We start from the raw sequence: 21876 nt of genomic DNA, 5'->3' as shown, positions 1-21876 counted from the left end.
TCTTTGTCAAGCGTTATGTATTTCAACTGCCACCACGACATGGGTGAAGTGCTCAATATTAAAGCCTAGTTTATTGAAATTCCAGAATTTACCAGTGAAATTAACCAAAGAGCATGTGAATGACTTCTATCGGAACATCTTCACTAAAAATATGAAGGAGAGAATGGACCATAATATTGTGAGGCCGGACATGATACATCTTTTGATGTTAGCAAAGCAGGGAAAATTAGAGGATGATTCTAATTCAAAAGTAACTCAAGAAAATTCTCATGTGGAATTGTCCCCAAAAGGGAAAAAAATAGGTATGAAAATTAAACTTAAAAAAATAAAGTATGTAAGAGATGATCAATTTTCTTTTACTGTTTTTACACTCTGGTTGTAGAATGTTTCTATTCATACAATCTCAGTGCTTTTAACCTCTTTATCCATGGTTGGGAGTCTTGGATAATGCACACAGCGTAGCACACACCGCATTACACAACATTCAAACTTTAATTTCTCTGGACAATATTTTGTAAGTAACATTCTGCTTTGTCGTATGGTTGTAATTTGTACCAATTTGTATGAGACGTCTTCCGTCTGTACAAGACAGTAATCTGTGGTCTTCTGCGCAAGAAGGGGCATGTTCCGACGGTTTGGCGGTGGCATGAGTACCGCTTGATGACGCCTCGGTCGAAATCGACGAGGGTTCTAGACAGCCCCGCTGAACCCAGTTGTAAACTGGATACGGACGGAGGTGACTAGAAAGTCGAGCCGGAAAGAACCAAGCACTGGACCGACAAGTCAACCTGACCGACAATAGCCCTGAAAATGGCTTTCCGAAACTGGTCCGTGAATCGGTTTAGAGAGGCGAAGCGGTCCAGGCTGGCGGCGCGGCGAGGTCTCGAAGTTCGGGAACGAAGAAATGAAACACAAGTTTCAGTAAATTACCTCAAAGAACATTTATTAAAATAAAAACAATGTAATAAAACTGTTGAGAAAATTTTAAAAACATCCATTACAGTTGTTATATGGAATTTGTATTATTATTAGAGTGCAGAAAATTTTGCAGGAGGAAGACTTAGATGGTTTCTCATAAAAGAGATCCTTTATTATACACATGAATTACAGAAATATGTTATTGGTGATTCATTGATTTTACTTAATCATAATAATAACCATACTTTCTAGAGTGGGACGATGATGATATAGTAGCCCAAGCGATGATTTTCTTGTTTGCTGGCTTTGATTCGTCAGCTAATCTTATGTGTTTCTTGACTTACGAATTGGCTCTCAATCCCGATGTGCAGAGGAGACTACAAGAGGAAATTGATGAATCATTAGCATCAACCAACGGAGTTGCCGATTATAATGAAATACACAAACTTAAATATCTTGATATGGTGGTTTCTGGTAAGATTTTATTTGCTTATATTTTAAACAACTATTTGAGAAAGTTATTGAGTAATATATAAAGAAAAGGCAAAAACTGGCATGCACAACATGTTGTATATCATAGTTTGCTGGATTTTATATCTAGATCTTAGTTTTGGGCAGACAAGTAAATTCTATAAAATTTTTGGAATTTATGTTTTATTTTATTTTTTAGAAACCTTACGCCTCTGGCCAGGTAATCCTAACCTAGATCGAGTCTGTGTAAAGTCGTATGAACTACCTCCGCCAAATGACACAACATCCCTTCCACACAAGGTTTGTGATTCCATTTTGATAATTAGTGAACATAATATGTATTTATATGTTATACTATCTATAACCACCGTTAGACAGGCCTTTCTACAAAGTCTTTTTTCTCGCTACTCCCTACGTGTCTTCTGCTACTAAATGCTATTTTTGGAGGCGGTCATACATATAGTTTTCATAATTAAAATGTAACTTATTAATACTATTAATCAGTCTTGATAAATAAGCGGTTAGCTTCGAAACGGGTAGACATTTTAAGTTACAATAAAATATTTAAAGTGATTTTAAAACAAAGTTACATTTTAATTTTAAAATGGAAAATCACAAAGCTAGTGCTTCAGATATAAATTATATATAGTTTTCATTCTCAGTTTTAGAACCTCTGTATGCTGGCAAGACACTGTAAATATTTTGCACATAGTTAATTTTCAAATCAATGGCGACATTAATATGAACTTGAAATCATAATTTTACTATTGAATTTCAGTTAAAAATTGGAGATATAATTTTCATCCCATTGACGTGCATCCACCGAGACCCCCAGTACTTTGAAAATCCTGACATGTTTGATCCGGAAAGGTTCTCTGATGAAAATAAGGATTCGATAAAGCCATCTACATATTTTCCATTTGGTGCCGGACCGAGGCAGTGCATAGGTAGTTATTTTATTAAAATTATTTACTTTAAAACATTAGTATCGTCTTGCAATAAAGGGAATTGATTCATTGTGTTTGCAGCTTCAAGGTTCGCCTTGATGGAAGCCAAGATCCTGATGGTGAATTTGCTGTCCAAGTTTGATTTCATCCGCATTCCCAAAACTCCAGTTCCCATGAAGCTAAAGAATCATATCTTCGATATGGTGGCAGAAAAGGGGTTCTGGGTCGGTGTGCAGAAAAGAAAGCATATCCCTTAATAAATATTATATGATATCAGCTTGTGGTTCCACAGTAGTGTGTCAGAGTTCATATCTGAAGTGCAGCATTTGGTTTCCTACTCTCCCACGACTCGGTTCCTGTCAAGAGTACTATAACATGTAAAATGAGTTGTTTTTGTGTTTCAAATGACCTTCTAAGAACAATAATTTTTTTTAAAATTGTGTGTTTTATTGCATGTAACATATTAATTTATTTAGTTAGTTCATTATATTATTGTAAGTAGTTCCACATAATGGACATCATTATATACTTTTTTCGTACAAATGTCTTTTAGCATAATAATTTTACTTATTAATGTCATACATATGTAATACTTAACTAGAACCAAAAATAATCACCGTAAAATAAAAAATATAAATAAAATTATTATTAACCTTTAATTTTTGAAGAAGTCTTCATAGAATGGAGAGAATGTTTTAATTAATATCTATGAAAATAGGTACTACACTGTAATACACTTTTTAGTAAGAGTAGGTATTGACAATAGTCATACTACGATATTATGACCATTATTGTTCCGTTTTTACAAGTGGTCCTGGTATTCCGAAAGCTGTATCCAAGACAGTCAAAATTATCTGTTAATAAAATTGACTACATGAAACATCTCTCAGAAATTGGTCCGCAGCGCAATCTGAGCAATTTACTTGATTCTACTGCTACTGTCCTCCCAAAGAGTGAAAGTTTGAAAAGGTTCTAGTTGGCAATTTTTCAAAAATGGTCGCCTTACACTAGGAGCCTTTATCCTTAAGGAGCTTGTACGTATAAGCAGAGTACAACTCGCACAAGCTAGTGTGAGTACAGGTATGCAACTCCAAGAGAAGGAGTCATTGTCACTCCTTTTCCTCTCCTATAGTACCTTCTATTCTTCCTCCATTTCCTTTCTCATGTAGCAGTAATTTCCTTCCCCTTGAGCTCCTTCCCCATCTACATCCCATCAAGCATATTCCACTCCTATATTCACGAATCTGAAGAAGACTTACTATCACTAATTAGTAACTAAAAGTAATATTTTTCTTCCATTTATTTTTTGCTTTTATATTTTTAAATTTCCCCTTTGTGTGTCATCTCAAGTAATTTGATTTATTTTACGTTTATCTGATTTGGAAGGTGCAAAAATATAATTTTGTCAATAGTTTGACATATCCATTATCCATATTAAACAACAAAAATTGTTCGACATTATAAAAAATAAATAAAAGTACTATGGTCTTCATATTTTTTGCCTTATTTTTTGATGAAACAAAATATTTAAAATATGTCTGAAAAGGTCCTTTTGAAATATTTACAGGAAATTCTGAAATAAAACAGTATTTTTAAAGATTTACCACACTTAAACTACCTATACTAATAAATCAACAATTTCTTATTGAAAGTAATGATTTCTTAAAAGCAAATGATTGAGAATCTTTAAATGATTGTGCAATCGTAATATAATATGTCTGGACATGAGACATGACCTTGTCACATTGATTATAAATTATCTCTTTATTAATAATTCAGTAGGTAATCTATAATGTGGGAGTGGCTGTGTTTATGCTGAGTATTTATTATTTAATCTGACACTTGTGGTGTTTTTAAACGCAGTAAATATTTAATAAAATACATTATTTGAGCACAAACAGTGTAAGTAACATTTTTTTTCAATTATTGCATGACCTCATTATCATGGTTTCAAAGTATTATTATTTTATTGATAAAAATATTCAATAAAACTATGTTTTGCCAATTTAATAAATTGCTTATATACAGTTATAGTTGAATCTTTGAAATAAATCAAACTTTTTAAGGTTATAAATATATGTACAGGTTGTCAAAAAAAAAAAATTGAAAATGCTGATGCAGTTCTAAAATATAAATAAGATATTAATCATTGCTTGTACTTATTACATAAAAATGCCATACTCAAACAAAAAAGTAAGGAATTGCATTTCAGGTTTTGTTGGTAAAAAAAGAAAAATGCAGTACATTTATGTATTTTTAAAAAATTACATTGATCGTGAAAAACCCGTATTCATATTTAATTTAGTACTAACTTATTCTTTTATCCTTTAGAAATAAAAATGGGATTATTTTCATGGATGGATGTGGGATTGATACTGTTGGGAGTATTGATAGCAATATTTGCTTATGGAAAATGGCTAAACAAACATTTTCAAAGGAAAGGAATTCCATATGTGGAGCCGCCAGTACCATATTTTGGCATCGGAATATATTGCTTATTGCAAATGGAACATGTTACTGATTTGATGCAGAGAATTTACAACCAGTTTCCAAATGAGAAGTATGAAAAGATTTTTATCATAAAATATTTTATTATTTTTATAATCTGGACCTAATAGGGCACCACATCAGATCAACTTAGTATTATCTGGATCATTAATTACACAAAGACGAAGTTATCAGTCCTGAGCTTCGGGTGTTAATTTAATGCAAAAACCTCTGAAAATTATTTTCACCTCATCCATGGTAGCCACGGTAACGTGATGAGGACTTCATAGTCTTTTATTACATGAATGAAAACATTGAAAGGTTGACAAGAAATGTAAAAACTTTTGTTGTATTAAAATAATTCTTACAAGTAATTAATTTTACTTGCATCACATACTGTAATAAAAATTGCATCGTGTACTACATTGAATTACTTTTATTGAAATTAATTTAGAAATTTTAACTAAAAACAAGAAAAAGCAATGAGTTTTCCTTTATGTCTACATTATGAAAAGTATGAATAATACAATAAATAGGGTACAATAGACTTAGGAAAAAAAATAATAAAACAAGTACCATGGCATAGTTACGTAGATGCTCGACTGCGAAACTGGTATCGTAGGTTTGATTCTTGCCAATTGCAAATTAATTAAAAAATATATTTACTTTTAATTGTACCGGATATTTCTGAGGTTTTCCTGATATTTTTCACACCTACCTTGCCTATCCTACCTGCCTTATAAGCCTCTAAAAAAATAGGCATTGCGGGTTATTTAAAAAAATATTGGATAACTTGGGATGTTTGATCATAGTGGGTGTTAAAAAAATGGCTTTCCCAATTTCAATTAATTAATTCGCATTTTAGATGACAGAATGTTTAGCTTAGTTAATATGATAACATTGTGGATTATACATTGTGCTGTGCCAAAGTGATAGGGAAAGCAAGATCAGTTGTTATTATTATCTTTGCTAGCAAAATCCTTTATTATTGATTAACCTCTCCGTGCATATCGCCCCAACCGTGGGGCCATAAAATAGCAGGTTAGATAGCGTATGGTCACACGTTTGGGGCATAGAGATTACTCTTTGAATGTTTCCATATTATGGCAGGATTTGGACTACCAACGCCGTCTATTGATGATCCAATACAATTGAATGATTTATCGGCTAGTTAGATGTTTTACCGACTGAACAAACGAACAAACGATGAACAAACGATGTTTTGAAATGTTATTTATATCATTACTACTTGAGAGGTTAAATACTTAGTTATTATATATAACTAGTTATTACATGTGTGAGTCCTAATGGAAGCCATGAGTTCCTCTACTGAACCCGAGAATGTGACGGAAGCATTAAGAGTTAACACGATGAATGTCTAATGTGAGAGACTGCAGCTTGACTCATTTATTTATTCATTATCATCTTAATGGAATCGGACTGATGTTCATAATTCTAGATATTTTGGATCTTTCGAAGGACCCAAACCGCTGATAATTTTAAAAGACTTGGAATTAATTAAGCAGATTGGAATAAAGGAATTTGATACATTTAATGCACACAGATCATACATTGATGAAGATTCTGATCCCGTGTATGGAAGACTTTTAGTCTCTTTGAAAGGTAAACACCATACTTTCCGACCATAATTGAGAAACACAAAGTAATATGTCTCTTTATTTATTTTCATTTTTATATGGAAAAATTAATAAAATTATGTAAATTTAATTATCAATCTTGTGCCATTAACCTATGGTGCTTCACCGATTGTTTTTGAGATTTCACTAAGAATTTCAGATTTCATAAAGGAATCACGATAATCTAATAAAATGCTGATACAAAACTGAAGGGTTGGCGTATCGACTCCTTTATTATATTTTTCATTTTAACACAGAAAATTATAAATGCAATATAATTTTCATTAATTAACAATAACATAATAAGAATTTTGAAAATATGGTTAAAAAATTTAAAAAATTTTAATTGTTATATAATATTCGACTATTGGAAGACCTACTGAAATATAGATGGCCATAATTTTTCTTGATGTTTGTCATCAATTAAAGATCCTCAGATATATTCTTTATATTTTTGTATTGAAATGAAATGTTTTCAGGAGAAAAATGGCGAGATATGAGACCAACACTGAGTCCAGCATTCACCGGTTCCAAAATGAAAAACATGTTTGAATTTGTCGAGGAATGTTCCAGACAGATGGCTAATCATTATGTTCCGCTGTGTACTACAGGTTTTAAAAAAAATTCAATAATAATTATCAAGGATAATCTTCAGAAATTATTACTTTTATTTTTTTCCAGAAAAACCTATCTTTGATATTGAAGCTAAAGATGTATTCTCCCATTATACAAATGATGTCATAGCGACAGCCATTTTTGGACTTAATGTCAATTCATTGGAAAATCCAGATTGTGAATTTTACAAGATGGGTAAAAACATTACAGATTTTAGTGGATTGCAACTTTTAAAGTTTTTCGCTTTTGCCTTGTTTCCAAGACTAATGAAGGTAAGAAAATTAACAAAGGTATCAACATCAAATATAAATACCATTCAAAGTGCTTGGGCCTTCTTTGATACAACGTTTTAGAAAATCAGTATCATTTTTGTTAAATAATTTTCTATCTAACATAACCTAATAAGAAATAAGACTGTAAATTTTGATAGAACTAATTGCACTTTCCCTTATCAAAAATGTGAATGACAATTAATGCGCTGTATTTATTTCCACTATAATCAGTGGAAGTAAATACTTACTAATGTTTACAATTTTTTTTTAAATAACTCGACACTGGCTATAACACCCAAGATGGGTGAAAAGCCATCAAAAAGAAGAAGAAGAAGAAATTAAAAAAAAAAAATATTTGTCACATTTTTATATTAGAAGCATAAGTAACAATTATGAAAATCTGCATGTAGATTTGTCTAATCTCTAGGGAAAATAAAATCTGAACAATCAATATTCAAAAATGAGAGAAAAATTTACACTACTTTATGTTCGAGAGGGATATCCCACTGTAATCCTTGCAGCCAACATGCATACTAAATCGCTTATTGCAAGACATCAAATGACAACATTTACATTAACCTTTCTGTTGTTGTTTTAGCTTGCAAAAATGTCTATAATCCGCACAACAGATAGAACATATTTCTCCAGTTTGGTCCTCGGAACAATGATGCTGAGGGAAAAGTTAGGTATAGTCCGACCCGATATGATTCACCTGCTGATGGAAGCCAAGAAGGGTTCTCTGAAGCACGAAACTCCTTCTGGAGAGCATGCGGGATTTGCCACTGTGGAGGAATCTAGTATCGGGACAAGGAAGGTAGAAAGAAGTAAGTTGTGAACTGCTACAAAATTGTTACTTTAAAAGGGTCCCTCAGTATTTGGAAATGTTATGATTCTAAAAATGGTAATGAATATTAAATTGCAAATATCGAGACTCAGAAGGCCAACTAATAATAATTAAGTATCGAATATTTCAAATCCTCAAATCCTAACAGTACTGTTCTACAGATGAGAGTTGTAGTTTCTCACCAAAGCTCAAAGCAAAAAAAACAGACGTTTGAGTATAAAAATTGGCATACTATGGTAGAATAACCTGTTGTCAACATTTCTTATCAAATTAATAAAAAAACATATTACATAGTCTGGAAAAAATATACATATGTATGTTGAGTCAAGTTAGTAACAAATAATTTAAGAAAATTAATACTAATAAAACAAACAGTATTTTCATGGAATTAAAATTTGATACTTGAAATAACAATGTATGTAAATATAAGTTATATTCACATATCGCTCACTCCTTTCAACGTCATATATCAAAAAACTTGTTTTTTCAGGAGATCGTTTTTAAAGTTTAAAAATATAATACAATATATTAAAAATAAATATCAAGCCACTTATTGAACTTTTTACTGTGCAACAGATCTTTTTAGGTAAAACCTGAATGTTTTTTCTCCATTTGAAAAATATTTAGTATTTTAAAAAAAAATTATTAAACAATACCTTTTCTTCAAAATGTAAAAACAACACTTTCTGACATATAGCGGGAAAATATTGAGTTAAAAATATGCCGATTTTGCTGGGATATGGTACATTTTCTGGGCATTCCGAAAACATGCACAACTGAAAATTGTCAATTTTTGAAATATGACGTTGTTGAAAGGAGTGAGCGATATGAATTCTGGGGAGGTATTAACATGTAACTATGGCAGGTAATGGAAAATGACTTTCAAATAGTAATTCCCTTTCTCCTTCTGTTTCTGCTATTTTCTTTCTTCTTCTTCTCCATCTTAGTCCTTATTACTGAGGGTTGAGACCCTTGTCGAAGAAATGACTCTTCTCCAGTTATCCCTTCACTACGCTGCACGTAGCGCTCCAACCACCGAGGTGCCTGCTACTATCTTAACTTGATCCATCCATCGTGTGGGGATCTTCCTCTCCCTCTCTTCCCCTCCAAGCTACCGATCATAACCAGTCGTTCCAGGCTATCCACATTGCCACGCGCAATGTGTCCAAAGAACTGAAGAATCCGTCGTGTACAGCCAGACTCAAGCTATCCAAGTATATTAGGATTGTTAAGAAACGATACCTCTCAAATGCTATCTGTATCAAAATTACAATTTTCGCTTACAATTTTAAATCAATTTTATGTTTAAATTTATTGGAAACCTTTTAATATGATTTCAGAATGGACTGATGATGATTTGGTCGCACAAGCTGTAGTGTTTTTAATTGGCGGGTTTGACACTACATCTACAATGTTGACCTTTCTGATGTATGAACTGGCTAGAAATCCCGACATACAAAAGAAACTGCAGGATGAAATTGACAATTTCAAATCTGAAACAGGAAGCCTCACGTATAATGACTTGCCCAAACTCAAATATTTGGATATGGTTGTTTCTGGTACGTAATCACGTTTTCTTACTTCAATAATTAACAAGTGCAGTGCAATTTTTAGATGCATAGTAGTGCCAGATAAAGCTTCTTATGTCACCGTGACCCGTGATCTATTGTGACGGGTCGTGAAACTTGAAGTAAGGAAATACTGTTATACATTATATTACGAGTGTAATCTTATGACTTAATCAGATCACTGCATTTCAAATTAGTTGTGACATTTACACCATCATGGAGTACAATAATGACATCTTTTATTTATTATTGGAAACAATTATTTTCATAAAAGCTATTGATTTTCAAAAATAGCAATAGCAAATATGTAAGTCATAAACCATTGATAAAATAAATTTAAATAGTAAATAACCGATTTAAGCTTTGAAGAAGATAATTCTATTTCAATATGAGGCTGAAGCTAGATACAATCATATTTTGCCTGATTACGGTGGCTACTGAGATTAACATAGCTTCATTTTTTCATGTAACTACAAAATTGTATTTTTTAATTAATATTGTTTTCACAGATGTCAGTAGTATGAAGATTGTTAATATATAGTATGTTTTAAGCCAAAAATCATCATTTAGTTATGTCAGTTTTCTGTGTAATTTTTGTATGGTTATGTTTTTTTATAATGTACAAGTTGTTGTATCGATTTCTATTAATTAAATTTTTTTTTTTTTTTTCAGAATCCCTACGCCTCTGGCCATCTATAGCAATTATTGATAGAGTTGCTTCTAATAAGTTTACTTTACCGTCTCCTTCAGGATCCAACTCTGATACTTATGAGGTAAAACAATTACATTACATTTGTAAGTAGTGAAATAGGCAATTGCCAACTGTTATATGTTATTATCTATTTCTTTCTGCAAACCATTTGTAAAAAATTGACCAGGAGTATGATAACGCTTTTAAATAAGCAAAAAAATCAATGTATCAACGACATATCAATTATTTTTTACTCGCACCACATCAGATTGCGCATACTTTTTAATTTTGGTTTTGCATTTTCATTTTCAAATGAGTAAAAAGCTGGCAAGATGCACAACATGGAGAGCGTGAGTAAATGTACATTTTTGCGACACCACATGACATTTGTGGAACAATAATTCTGGGAGCTGGACATTCGAAGAAGACTAGGTGCAAAAAACCTAGGACTAAGTCTAGGTGCAAAAAAAATGTCAGTTGACAGGCTATTGTCCAATCGCTATTTACTATGTACTTATTTTTCAGATTTTTCTTTTGATAAAAAAATATAATTTTTCTTCTTGAAAATGTCAAATACATGCAATACAATGACAGATTTAAGAGACAAAACAGACTAACCTAATCAATATTAGAGGATAAATATTATTTTACTCATCCTAACCTTATCTAACCAATATAAGATAAAATATCATTTTATTCTTTGAAAATGTCACCAAAACACACCCCATTCAATGACAGTTGAAGAGACAAAACAGCGATAAGTTTTGTTCTTATTCATGTTTAAAATGAATTGTCAATCACTTTTGTACAACAGTTTAATGTTTTTTTTACAGATCCAAGAAAATGAATCAGTCTGGTTTCCAGTATTCAATATACACCGAGATCCTAAGTATTTCCCGAACCCACTGAAGTTTGATCCCGATAGATTTTCAGATGAGAACAAATCCTCTATACAGCCATTGTCATACATGCCCTTTGGAATAGGACCGCGAAACTGCATTGGTTAATACCATTCATATTTACTATCGATAACAAACCAGTAACATAATTCAATGACTAATATTTTAAATTTGTACTTTTGTTATTAAAATCTAAAGAAATAAGGAAGAAACAAAAGATTAAACTCTAGATCTAGACATTTAAATTGCTCATGACATTAAATTAGACCATCAGTGCACCATCTACAAACTAGTTCCGAGATAGTAGACAAAACTTACTGAGCAAAGCTAAAATACTGTTTTTCAATAAGAAAATTGTGGTTGTTTATAATGGGTAGAATTGGTGAATGTTACACGCGTTTAATGTGATCACTTAACCAGCCTATGACGGTCGTCAGCCCCGTAAATGCCCAGACTTCCATATTCTTCTTCATCTATGTTGAGATGTCAAAAAATAATAAGAAATTTGTGCATTTCAAATCATGATCTTTGGAAAAAATATATCAAAAAGATAAATATTTGTGTTCTTATGATAAACAAAAATATTTCATTTAAGTGATATTTTCGGTTGGCTTAAGTGGCTTGTTTTTTCAAAATATGATTCAAGCTGTGGCAGAGTAGGGTCTCAAACCTAGAGTCCTCAACACTGACCCAGAAATACAGCCCCATTCTAAATACTATTATTTTCCGGTACAGGCCTCTTCTTTTAACCCTTGTCCGCACCTAATGGTGCTTAGGGCACTTTCATATTGATGCAGTGTTATTTTAATTTTTACTTACACGAAGGCAAGGCTTCATGCGCTTCAGGTACCAGTCCAGGGTAATATTTAATAAAAGCTAAAAAATCACTAATGTTTATTTTGACCGCCCTTGGGATTGAACCTGGGTTCTCCAGCGATGTAGTTAAACGCACTAAGCATCGCACTACAGAGGCAGACTTAAAATTAAAATTCTGTTTATTTACTGTTTAATTTTTTACAGGTTCCCGGTTTGCCTTGATGATTATCAAAGCCGTTGTTTTCAACATGTTGGCCAAATTTGATATTGTCGTGACATCCAAAACTCAAATTCCTTTGAAACTCGCAAAAAATACTTTCAATATGAATACAGAGAAAGGAATGTGGGTTGGATTGAAATTGAGGGAGAAACTATAAGTTTTTCGATTACAGTGGAATCCGCATGTCACTTTAGGACCTATTATTTTTTTATAACAAACTGCTAATAACATAAGGCAAAAAATATAATAAAATATACTTAAGCATCTAATATTTTTTGTTTACGTGTAATTTATTACAAAAATACAAACATTTTACAATTTTTACATTAAAAAAATTATATAAGCAAATTTTTGTTTTTTATTGTTGAGTTTAGTAACTGTTGAATAAAATCTTCATATTTATAACACATATTTCTGAAAATTTCATACTCTTTATTGAATATGTAGGCGGGTAGCTACTACTACTACCAAGTTGGCAACACTGAACTACTGCTACTACCAAGTTGGCAAACCCGAGCGGATTCAACAAAAGCGGCCAACCGGAGCGCGCCAGCGAGAATCGCCTGCCATCGCTTGATTGTTAAAGGACGTATATTTTAGCTTCATATTTAATTCAAAGTTCCATAATCGATTAAATAAAGTATAATAAGTTAATATCAATAGTAATTAAAGTGGAAGAATTTTATATCAATAAACCAACTGTAAGTAAGCATTTCTTTTAAATATCCTGCTCTGGCTTCCCGCACAATAACACACACCGGGTTTCCTAATTGGTGACCTCCGTTATAACGCACACACGGGGTCTTCTAAAAATACCTACAAATGTGTCCTTGTTAAATAAAAAAATTTAGTGTTTCAGTACACCAAAACTATAACGTCAAGTGTTATCTCTTTCCAAATTCACCCTTTGTACAGCTATTGAATTTGAAACTTAACTACGCTTAGAATGTTTGTCATATAATAAGAACTTCCCAATAACGTTTTGTATTGATTCACATCTACCATAATTAATGAGAATAGCTATAAGTGGATTTTTAATTAATTTAATTTTTAATGAGTTTCATTGCTATAGGTGGATTTTTACAAATCAAAGACAAATTTTAATAACATTTTATATGATTATTATAAACGGGTCTATTGATGTTTTATTTAAAAGTGACTCATGCAATATTCAGTGAGTTAAAAAAAATTTTACTAGCAAAATTTTTAATCTATAAAAAAACTCAATTTCTACTAAATATTTAGTTTTGATACATTTTAGAGAAAACTTTCTTACTACACAATTCGTCTTTTGATCTGCACCCAGTCATGCATAGGAAACAGCACCAGATGAAGGCATTGTCAACTTGATTGTCAATTACATAAAGACAAGGTGATCACTTCTTAGCTTTAGGTCTGACTTCTATTTGTTTTGACCCTATGGGAATCAAATCCATGGTAGTCAAACATGCTTATATACCCTCGGTTGAATCAACAAATGTACTGCCAATCTTACCTTTTTGAACGCTGTGCGCAAGACAAAGTTTAGCTCTGATTGCAAATGAAGTTGTGTGCATGCACTTGCATAAGAATCTAAGCTAAGAGGTGGGCTATTACTTAAACCTAAAGGCTAAAGCTAAAACTAAAGCATACCTAAAACCAAGATTGTAAATTTTTGTTAGATGGGTTGGGGCTCAGTCAACTTTGGGAACCTATGGTCTACAAGTTAATAGGGATACTAATAAACATGAAATATCAGTCAATACTAGAATGGAAGGGCCAGTACTGAGTATAGCACTCTGAAGATCCTTGGTATTGGTAAATAAACATTGGAGGTGTACCAATTATTTTAATTTTATTTTTACACTAGTTAAAACTAGTGTAAAAAAATTGGTAAACCTTTAACTTAACCTTGACTTGATGATTTGCAGTCAAGGTTAAAAATTTAATAAATTTTTATGTGGCTCACACAGTAATTTGGAATTGACCTTGGTTATCAATTGGTACATATTATGCTTTAACTTTGGTGGAAAAATTTAATTTAAATTTCATTACTGTTTTATTAGTCTATAAAATAATGCAAAAAATATAAAGAATAAATAATTATTAAGAGTAAAAATAAATAATTATTGACAGTTATGTAACCAGACTTGTATATTAGTGGTCTGCTTCCAATTAAAAAAGGTCAGTAAATCTAACAAGTCATCAGTAATACTATATAAGAGTAAGTGAATAAGTAGTATTTAATAGTAAAATAGGTTAGTTTGTAAGAAATAATTTATTCTCATTACATATTGACTGTTCCCAGTAAAGATATTAATATCTACATTAAAAGTGAAAATATGTAATTATCCTGTAACTGGTAGTATTTTGATATTAATTAACATAAACTTAAGTTTTTGACCCAGTAACTAAATTCATCATAAATAAAACTGTTTGAGAATCATTGCATTATTCTGACATCCCATCATGAGGCTAAAATTAGGCTTGTTATTGTAACCTTAGTACATATGTGTATGTGAGCATGTATTCCATAAAGTGGGAGTGGCTCTGTTTTGGTTCAGTATTATTTGATCTTATATTTGTGTTTGTGTTCCGTGGTTAAAATCAATACTTTGAACACAAACTGAAACAGTGTGAGAATTTTCTTTTTCAATCTTACTATGATTAATTATTATAAACTCTTGTTATTTTGATTTTTAAACATTGACTGAGGATATGTTTTAGTCATTAACAAAGTGTATGCTCAATAAAACCAATGGGGAATGAAATTAGACACTATAATCAATGAAATCATGGCACAGCTTTCAGAAGTCATTATTCTATATTTCTTTTGTGGTGGTTTAGAATGTAATAGTAAAAAAAACTTAATATTCATTTCACCTCTTCGTGAATCTAAACCGAGATCTCCAACATGGTAGCCAAACGCTTTCAACACTACTCTATGGAGGTGGACAAAATTCATTTATATAAGCAAAAAAGAAATAAAAGGTGCATTGTACATAAATATGATGAATGATTTACATAAGTATGTAAAGCATTATTTATTCAACTGATTTACTTGGAGTCTAATAACTGGCTTGTTTTCATTCCATTTTTTAAAAATGTATTAATGTCTAGGCGAAACAACCGTCACAATAATATTTTTTTATGTGTTTTTGTTAATAAAATACAACTTAGCAGACTCAAATAATTTGTGTTTGATTTAAAAATTAATACAAAAATAAAAATGGAGTTCTACAAATTAAACGTCAAATGAATAAATAAATCAAATAATTTTGATTATGTTTGTACTTCAGGAATAAACTATGGCATTTTGCTGGACAGGCGTGGGATTGATACTGTTAGGAGTATTATTAGCATTCTTTGCTTATGGAAAATGGCTAAATAAGCACTTTAAAAGAAAAGGAATTCCGCATGTGGAGCCGCCAATACCATATGTAGGAGTCGGAATATATACCTTACTTCATAAGCAACATGTTTCCGAATTATTGCAAAGAATCTACGAGCAATTCCCTGATGCAAAGTAAGTAATTTCAATGAATGAACTTATAAATGAGCTATAAATGAGCTATTTTCTTTTGCTATCCCAGTCATGCTCAGTGCATCGTGACAGATTAACATTTATCTTATCATGTATCTTGAAAGTTAATGATCTAAAAGTGAGGTAATCAGTCCTGCGCTCCAGATTCTGGATCTAGGAGTGGGATATATTTGATGGAGTACAGATGACGTAAGTGATGGAGTCCAGTTTGCAGGTCATGTACTTCTGATAAGAAATGTAGGAGGAACATTACTACGACCACTACTACCATCACGCTGCTTTCTGAAAGAGTAGTTTGGATGTCCACAATCCTCTATCTTGACAAACACTCCTAGTTTCCTCTACATTCTGACATCTAGTTGTACGCACACTCTGGTTACGTCCATACATAGACTTTTGACACAACCAGATTTGAGGTTCTGATTGGTTGTGCCAAGTTTCCTTCCACAAGGTTTCACAGCTTGCACACCGTCTGCGAGTGAAAAGTTAATTACTGTTACTATTAATCTAACAAAAAAACTCACTTTTTTGGTTGAATTGCAAACAATGCTACAAACACCGTACATCACCTTGGAAATTTTGAACCCTTTTTTAAGTATTTTGTACTGGGAATCGAAATTGACGGGAGTAGGAACATTTATGTGCTGGTAATGATGCAATATAGATTAGTAACAAATAATAGATTAGTGAATATAAAGATAATTGCTGCATATCATGTTTTGCATTTGTACCCATACCTTATTTTGATGAATATAATATTATCTGTGATATCGCCTTAATTATTTTGTATTTATGAGGATGTTGGGCTACCAGGAACTTGCTGATGTAGAAGTGCCAAATAGCCCAGAGAGTGGCTTGTTTTTCAGCTCAACAGTATTGATGTACATATTTACTAATGATAAAGCCGTTTTTTATATTACTATAATTTGTGGACATGTAGATTTAAATTTGCATGTAAATGTATTGTTTTATATATATTTTTTAAACGCCATAAGCATATTTAAATAATATAAATAAATGCCTCGATAAGGATTACACCTAGTGAGTTGTTAATATAGAATTAGTTTTTAATATAAAACATTAAAAAAAATATAAAAAAATTTCAATAATAGAAATATGCCAACACTCTAAAATTCTGATTTTCGATAAATGAACAATGGTGATTGAATGCTTAATAATCATAGGTACATTGGAACTTTTGAAGGCCCCAGGCCACTAATTATTTTGAAAGACTTGGAACTAATAAAGCAGATTGGCATCAAGGAGTTTGATACGTTTAATGCACATAGAGGATATATTGATGAAGATACTGATCCTATGTACGGAAGACTTTTGATTGCTATGAAAGGTAAACACCATTTAAACTTATTTTATCTGATCAGACAGTAAGAGTTAGGATATCTTACTACTGTCATGGTTAAGATATAAATGCAAATATATTTAATTGCATTTAAAGACTTACTTTTAACAAAATACTCACATCTCATCAAAAACTTTCTTCTTTCCATTTAATTTTAGATGAGATGGATTAGTTTCAGATGACCAATTATTTTCTATATTTAATTAAAGATACTTAAAAACTTAATTTTCTTTACATTAATAAATTGAAATGAAATATTTTCAGAAGAAAAATGGCGAGATATGCGACCCACGCTGAGTCCTGCTTTCACAAGTTCCAAAATGAAAAACATGTTTGAATTTGTCGAGGAATGTTCCAGACAGATGGCTAATCATTATGTTCCACTGTGTACTACAGGTTTGAAAAAATATGTTTTAAGAGATTATAATTATCAAAGAAAATTTTCAGTAATTATCACCTTTTTTTCTAGAAAAACCGATCATTGACATTGAAGCTAAAGATGTATTCTCTCATTACACTAATGACGTCATAGCTACGGCTATTTTTGGACTGAAAGTTGATTCCTTGGAAAATCCGGATTGTGAATTTTACAAGATTGGAAAAATCGCCACAGATTTTAGTGGAACAAAACTTATGACGTTTCTGGCTTTAGCCATCTTCCCGAAATTAATGAAAGTAAGAAAATCAGCTTTAAATAATAGATTCACAAAGTTTCAAGGTATAAACATTAGATGTTTTTTCACTCTAATATATTAATAAAAAAATATATATATGTGTTTTTTAATTCACACCAATATTTCAATTTCATACTATTTCTGTGAGCCTAAGCGGCTCATTATTTGAAATAGGTATCAAATTGTGGTAGAGTGGGTCGAACCGAGAAACTCTGACTGAAGAGTCCGCGACACTAACCACGGGATCACAACCCGACACAATTATTTATTTCGTACTACCCTAGACTGCTACCTGAAGCGTAATACTGATCACAGTGCCTTCATAAAATTAACAATTAACTTACCATTCCTCAATTTGATGTATTCTCCTATGAGAATATATTATATTATATTATATTATATTGGGTTCAGATGAGGGTAAGAATAATTTTATTTAATCCCAATTATAGCATTTTATGTTACCCAATTATAAGTTACATAAGCATGAGTACTAGTATACGACCCTGAGTGCCCTAGACCTATTCTCCTTTTCCTACTTATCATTCATTCCTTTTCCATTTCCCTCTCATATAGCAGTAATTTTCTTACTGAACTCATTCACTTTCGTCATCCATATCCTCTCAAATATACTTCATTTCTAAATTCATGAATCCGAAGCACAAGTCTGATCACTTCCCTTGAATAAATTTGATGACCAAGTTAACACCGCGTCAGTCCGATGCGGAACCATATCACCATCTGTGTTCGGATAGGAATCAGAGATGTTTGTGTTAACACTTACTATACCTCTGCATTGTGTTGGTGCATTGGACCACCTCAGATAATTTGCATCTTTGAATACTTCAGTCAAATAGAAATCTGCAAATAATTTGTGAGCCAAGTCCATTTTTTTGGAACAAATATATTGTATAGATAAGTTAAAACTCACTTAAAATAAAAAAGGATATACCATTGAGTAATTACACTATAAAGATGATATTTAATACAAAACTATGGAAAATAATTATACCAAAAGGGTTTACTTATAAGTAGGCAGTAGGGGAAATTTACTGTTTTAGTTTTCTTATAGTAATTATCTATGAGTCTGACAATATACATAGTTGGAGAATATGAATTACATCTACAGTTGTGTAAGTTTAAAATATAATTGAAATGCCCATCTTTTTGTTTAAACATAATCCAAAACACATTTGGAAGAAAATTCTGAATCATTTTTCTACTTTATTTAAGTATCTGTATTTTTTTCAGCTTGCTAAAATAACTTTAATCCCTGCAAAAGTAAGAACATATTTCACCAGTTTGGTGCTCGGAACTATGATAGAGAGAGAGAAGCGTGGTATAGTCCGACATGACATGATTCACCTACTAATGGAAGCCAAGAAGGGTTCCCTGAAGCACGACACTCCTTCTGGAGAGCACGCGGGATTTGCCACTGTGGAGGAATCTAGTATCGGGACAAGAAAAGTTGAAAGAAGTGAGTCATGTTAACATTATTTACATAGGGTAAACGGGCGCATTATTGATATCCATCCAGTTATTGACAATACTGATTTTATATGTGAATATTATCTGATATTACATAATTGAAATGACTGTCCCATTTTTGTGCCATGAAAATACCGTCTTTTAGCAATATTTTGTATGTTCAAATCAAACATTCATTCAAGAACAATTCAAAAAGTCAATTAAAAAATTGTACTTTCACATGTTAGTTAAAATTTTTATAATTAATCTTCATTGAAGGAGTGAGTAAAAGAATTTTCCTTTGGAGATACAGAACAGATCAATTGATAATACTTAACTGTTCAGTATAGACGTAGCTTGTCTAACAGGCATATTCCACAACAGGTTGGTCCTGTGTATTGGAATGTAAAAAAATCTATGCCAACTTTATTTACAGGTAATTGTTAATTATATATATTCAAACCAATTCACTGTATAATTTCAGAAATAACAATCATATTACGAAACAAACCAAAGAAATATGTAATCAAATACACATTCCTTTTAGTCTCTGATTGTTGATACTAAAATCTGTGCTCTGAACTATTAAAGGCAAGGAACCCCTAGAATAATGTTAGCCACAGATAATGAATATCTTAATATTCCAGAATGGACCGATGATGATCTAGTCGCACAAGCCGTAGTCTTTTTGATGGGCGGATTCGACACGACATCTACAGTATTGACTTTCCTGATTTATGAACTGGTTAAGAATCCCGACATACAGAAGAGGCTTCAGGATGAAATTGACGACTTTAAATCTCAAACCGGAGATAGCCTCACATATCAAGACTTGCCCAAACTCAAATATTTGGATATGGTCATTTCTGGTAAGTAACCATCCTTTGTTAAATTCAATAATTTTTTATTTACTCAATAAATTAAACACGTAATATATATTATTATTTACTTTCTTTTGTACAACACTTAACTTAATATAATATTATTTACATTCTACAATAACTTAATAATAATGACAATCTTTTGATTTTTATCATTTGGACCATTTTTTATTGTGATATCAACACAATGACTTGAATTGTGCCTTGTTTGTCAAACAAATAATACTTTTGCATCATTGAAATAATATTCAGTATGTATAAGCATTATGAATGATTGTTTGGAAAAAGCAAGAAGATATATATTTTTTTAAATATTAATTTAATATAATTTTAAAGCGTACATTTTGTTAGATTTTCCCGGTCTATTGTTCAACAGAGTTATGCGCTGTTTTTTTCTGTTTTAAATGATTGTTTAATCTTACAGATAAATGTACAATCATGGCATGAAATATGAAAGGAACGTAAATATTTAGTATATTTACTCCACTACTTCTTATCTAGTTTTTTACAATCTGATTCCAAAATAAACTTTTTGTAAATCAAGAGTTTATAGTAAAAAAACATGTATGAAAATAGTATGTTGCAATACCGAAAAGGATTTTTTTTTTTTAAATTAAATTTTAGCTTCTTGGCAGCAGAATTGGATCAACAGACCGGGTTGAATACTCATATTTTTATACAAATATAATTATTTGCAGAATCCCTGCGCCTCTGGCCCCCCGGGATACTCACTGATAGAGTCGCTTCCAGTAAGTTTACTCTACCCCCTCCTTCGGAGTCTAATCCCAATTCTTATGAGGTAAAAACTTTACAGTATAACTCATATTGGAAACAATACTATCAAAAATAATTTGTTTGTAAGCTGTCCATTCTATTCCTTGACAGATCCAAGAAAATGATGGAGTTTGGATTCCAATATTCTGTCTACACCGAGACCCCAAGTATTTCCCAAACCCGTTAAAGTTTGATCCAGACAGATTTTCTGATGAAAACAAATCTTCTATTCATCCACTATCGTATATTCCCTTTGGAATCGGACCGCGAAACTGCATTGGTACGTATTTTATATTTTTGCTTATTATAACCGATGGCTATTCATTTTTTAATTTTATCGTAAGCATACTGCCAAAAGTGACCAAGCCAAGCAATCTTATTAAAAAAAATTCTAGTTAAGGTTTAAAACTATTCTCTGAACAACTCAGTTCAGTCAGGGCAACTCATTAAAACGATATTTTTCAGACTTTGCTAGTTTTCGCAATATAAAATAGTTTAATTATGCTTACAATATAAAATAGTTTAACTAAGCAAAAAAATAGATTATTTCTGGCAATAAATACAGATTGTGTTTATTTAATGAAGATACCAATAACGAAATGAAAAATAAAGAAAACATTCTGTGGGTATGAATTTTTATTTTTTTAATATTGCAACAAAAAGGCAATGGGCAAAATTAAGCCCCTTTTCTTTTGGCATTCATTGACCAATTAAACACGTGTTTAAAAAGTTAATTTTACAAACAATTGGTTTTTGGCATTTTTGAAAACAAAAATAAATAAATGAAATACACAATTTCAACTCCTGACAGTAAT

At 31.5% G+C, this 21876-nt stretch overlaps 2 protein-coding genes across 2 annotated transcripts in view; both read left to right on the top strand.

Annotated features, from left to right (window-relative positions):
- The window catches only part of LOC148312397 (uncharacterized), a 38471-nt gene extending 25781 nt beyond the window's left edge, over positions 1-12690 (top strand). Inside the window, exons 25-39 of the mRNA XM_088277428.1 lie at positions 86-302; positions 1171-1392; positions 1589-1689; positions 2168-2336; positions 2418-2590; positions 3469-3607; positions 4668-4896; positions 6283-6446; positions 6940-7071; positions 7142-7347; positions 7946-8171; positions 9532-9750; positions 10432-10532; positions 11284-11452; positions 12370-12690. Coding sequence (XP_088133554.1) covers positions 86-302; positions 1171-1392; positions 1589-1689; positions 2168-2336; positions 2418-2590; positions 3469-3607; positions 4668-4896; positions 6283-6446; positions 6940-7071; positions 7142-7347; positions 7946-8171; positions 9532-9750; positions 10432-10532; positions 11284-11452; positions 12370-12542 — 2640 coding nt within the window. The 3' untranslated portion in view covers positions 12543-12690. The remainder of the gene's footprint in view (positions 1-85; positions 303-1170; positions 1393-1588; positions 1690-2167; positions 2337-2417; positions 2591-3468; positions 3608-4667; positions 4897-6282; positions 6447-6939; positions 7072-7141; positions 7348-7945; positions 8172-9531; positions 9751-10431; positions 10533-11283; positions 11453-12369) is intronic.
- A 2208-nt stretch (positions 12691-14898) lies between these two features.
- The window catches only part of LOC148312394 (uncharacterized), a 45320-nt gene continuing 38342 nt past the window's right edge, over positions 14899-21876 (top strand). Inside the window, exons 1-9 of the mRNA XM_088277426.1 lie at positions 14899-15000; positions 15664-15890; positions 17093-17256; positions 17533-17664; positions 17738-17943; positions 19191-19416; positions 20054-20275; positions 20986-21086; positions 21173-21341. Coding sequence (XP_088133552.1) covers positions 15673-15890; positions 17093-17256; positions 17533-17664; positions 17738-17943; positions 19191-19416; positions 20054-20275; positions 20986-21086; positions 21173-21341 — 1438 coding nt within the window. The 5' untranslated portion in view covers positions 14899-15000; positions 15664-15672. The remainder of the gene's footprint in view (positions 15001-15663; positions 15891-17092; positions 17257-17532; positions 17665-17737; positions 17944-19190; positions 19417-20053; positions 20276-20985; positions 21087-21172; positions 21342-21876) is intronic.

The sequence above is a fragment of the Brachycentrus maculatus genome, unplaced genomic scaffold (assembly GCF_059751285.1).
Source record: "Brachycentrus maculatus isolate JH-2025_06_01 unplaced genomic scaffold, ASM5975128v1 h1tg000042l, whole genome shotgun sequence".
NCBI lineage: Eukaryota > Metazoa > Arthropoda > Insecta > Trichoptera > Brachycentridae > Brachycentrus > Brachycentrus maculatus.
The sequence above is the reverse complement of the archived record's forward strand: the minus strand, read 5'-3'. Positions and strand labels throughout refer to the sequence as shown.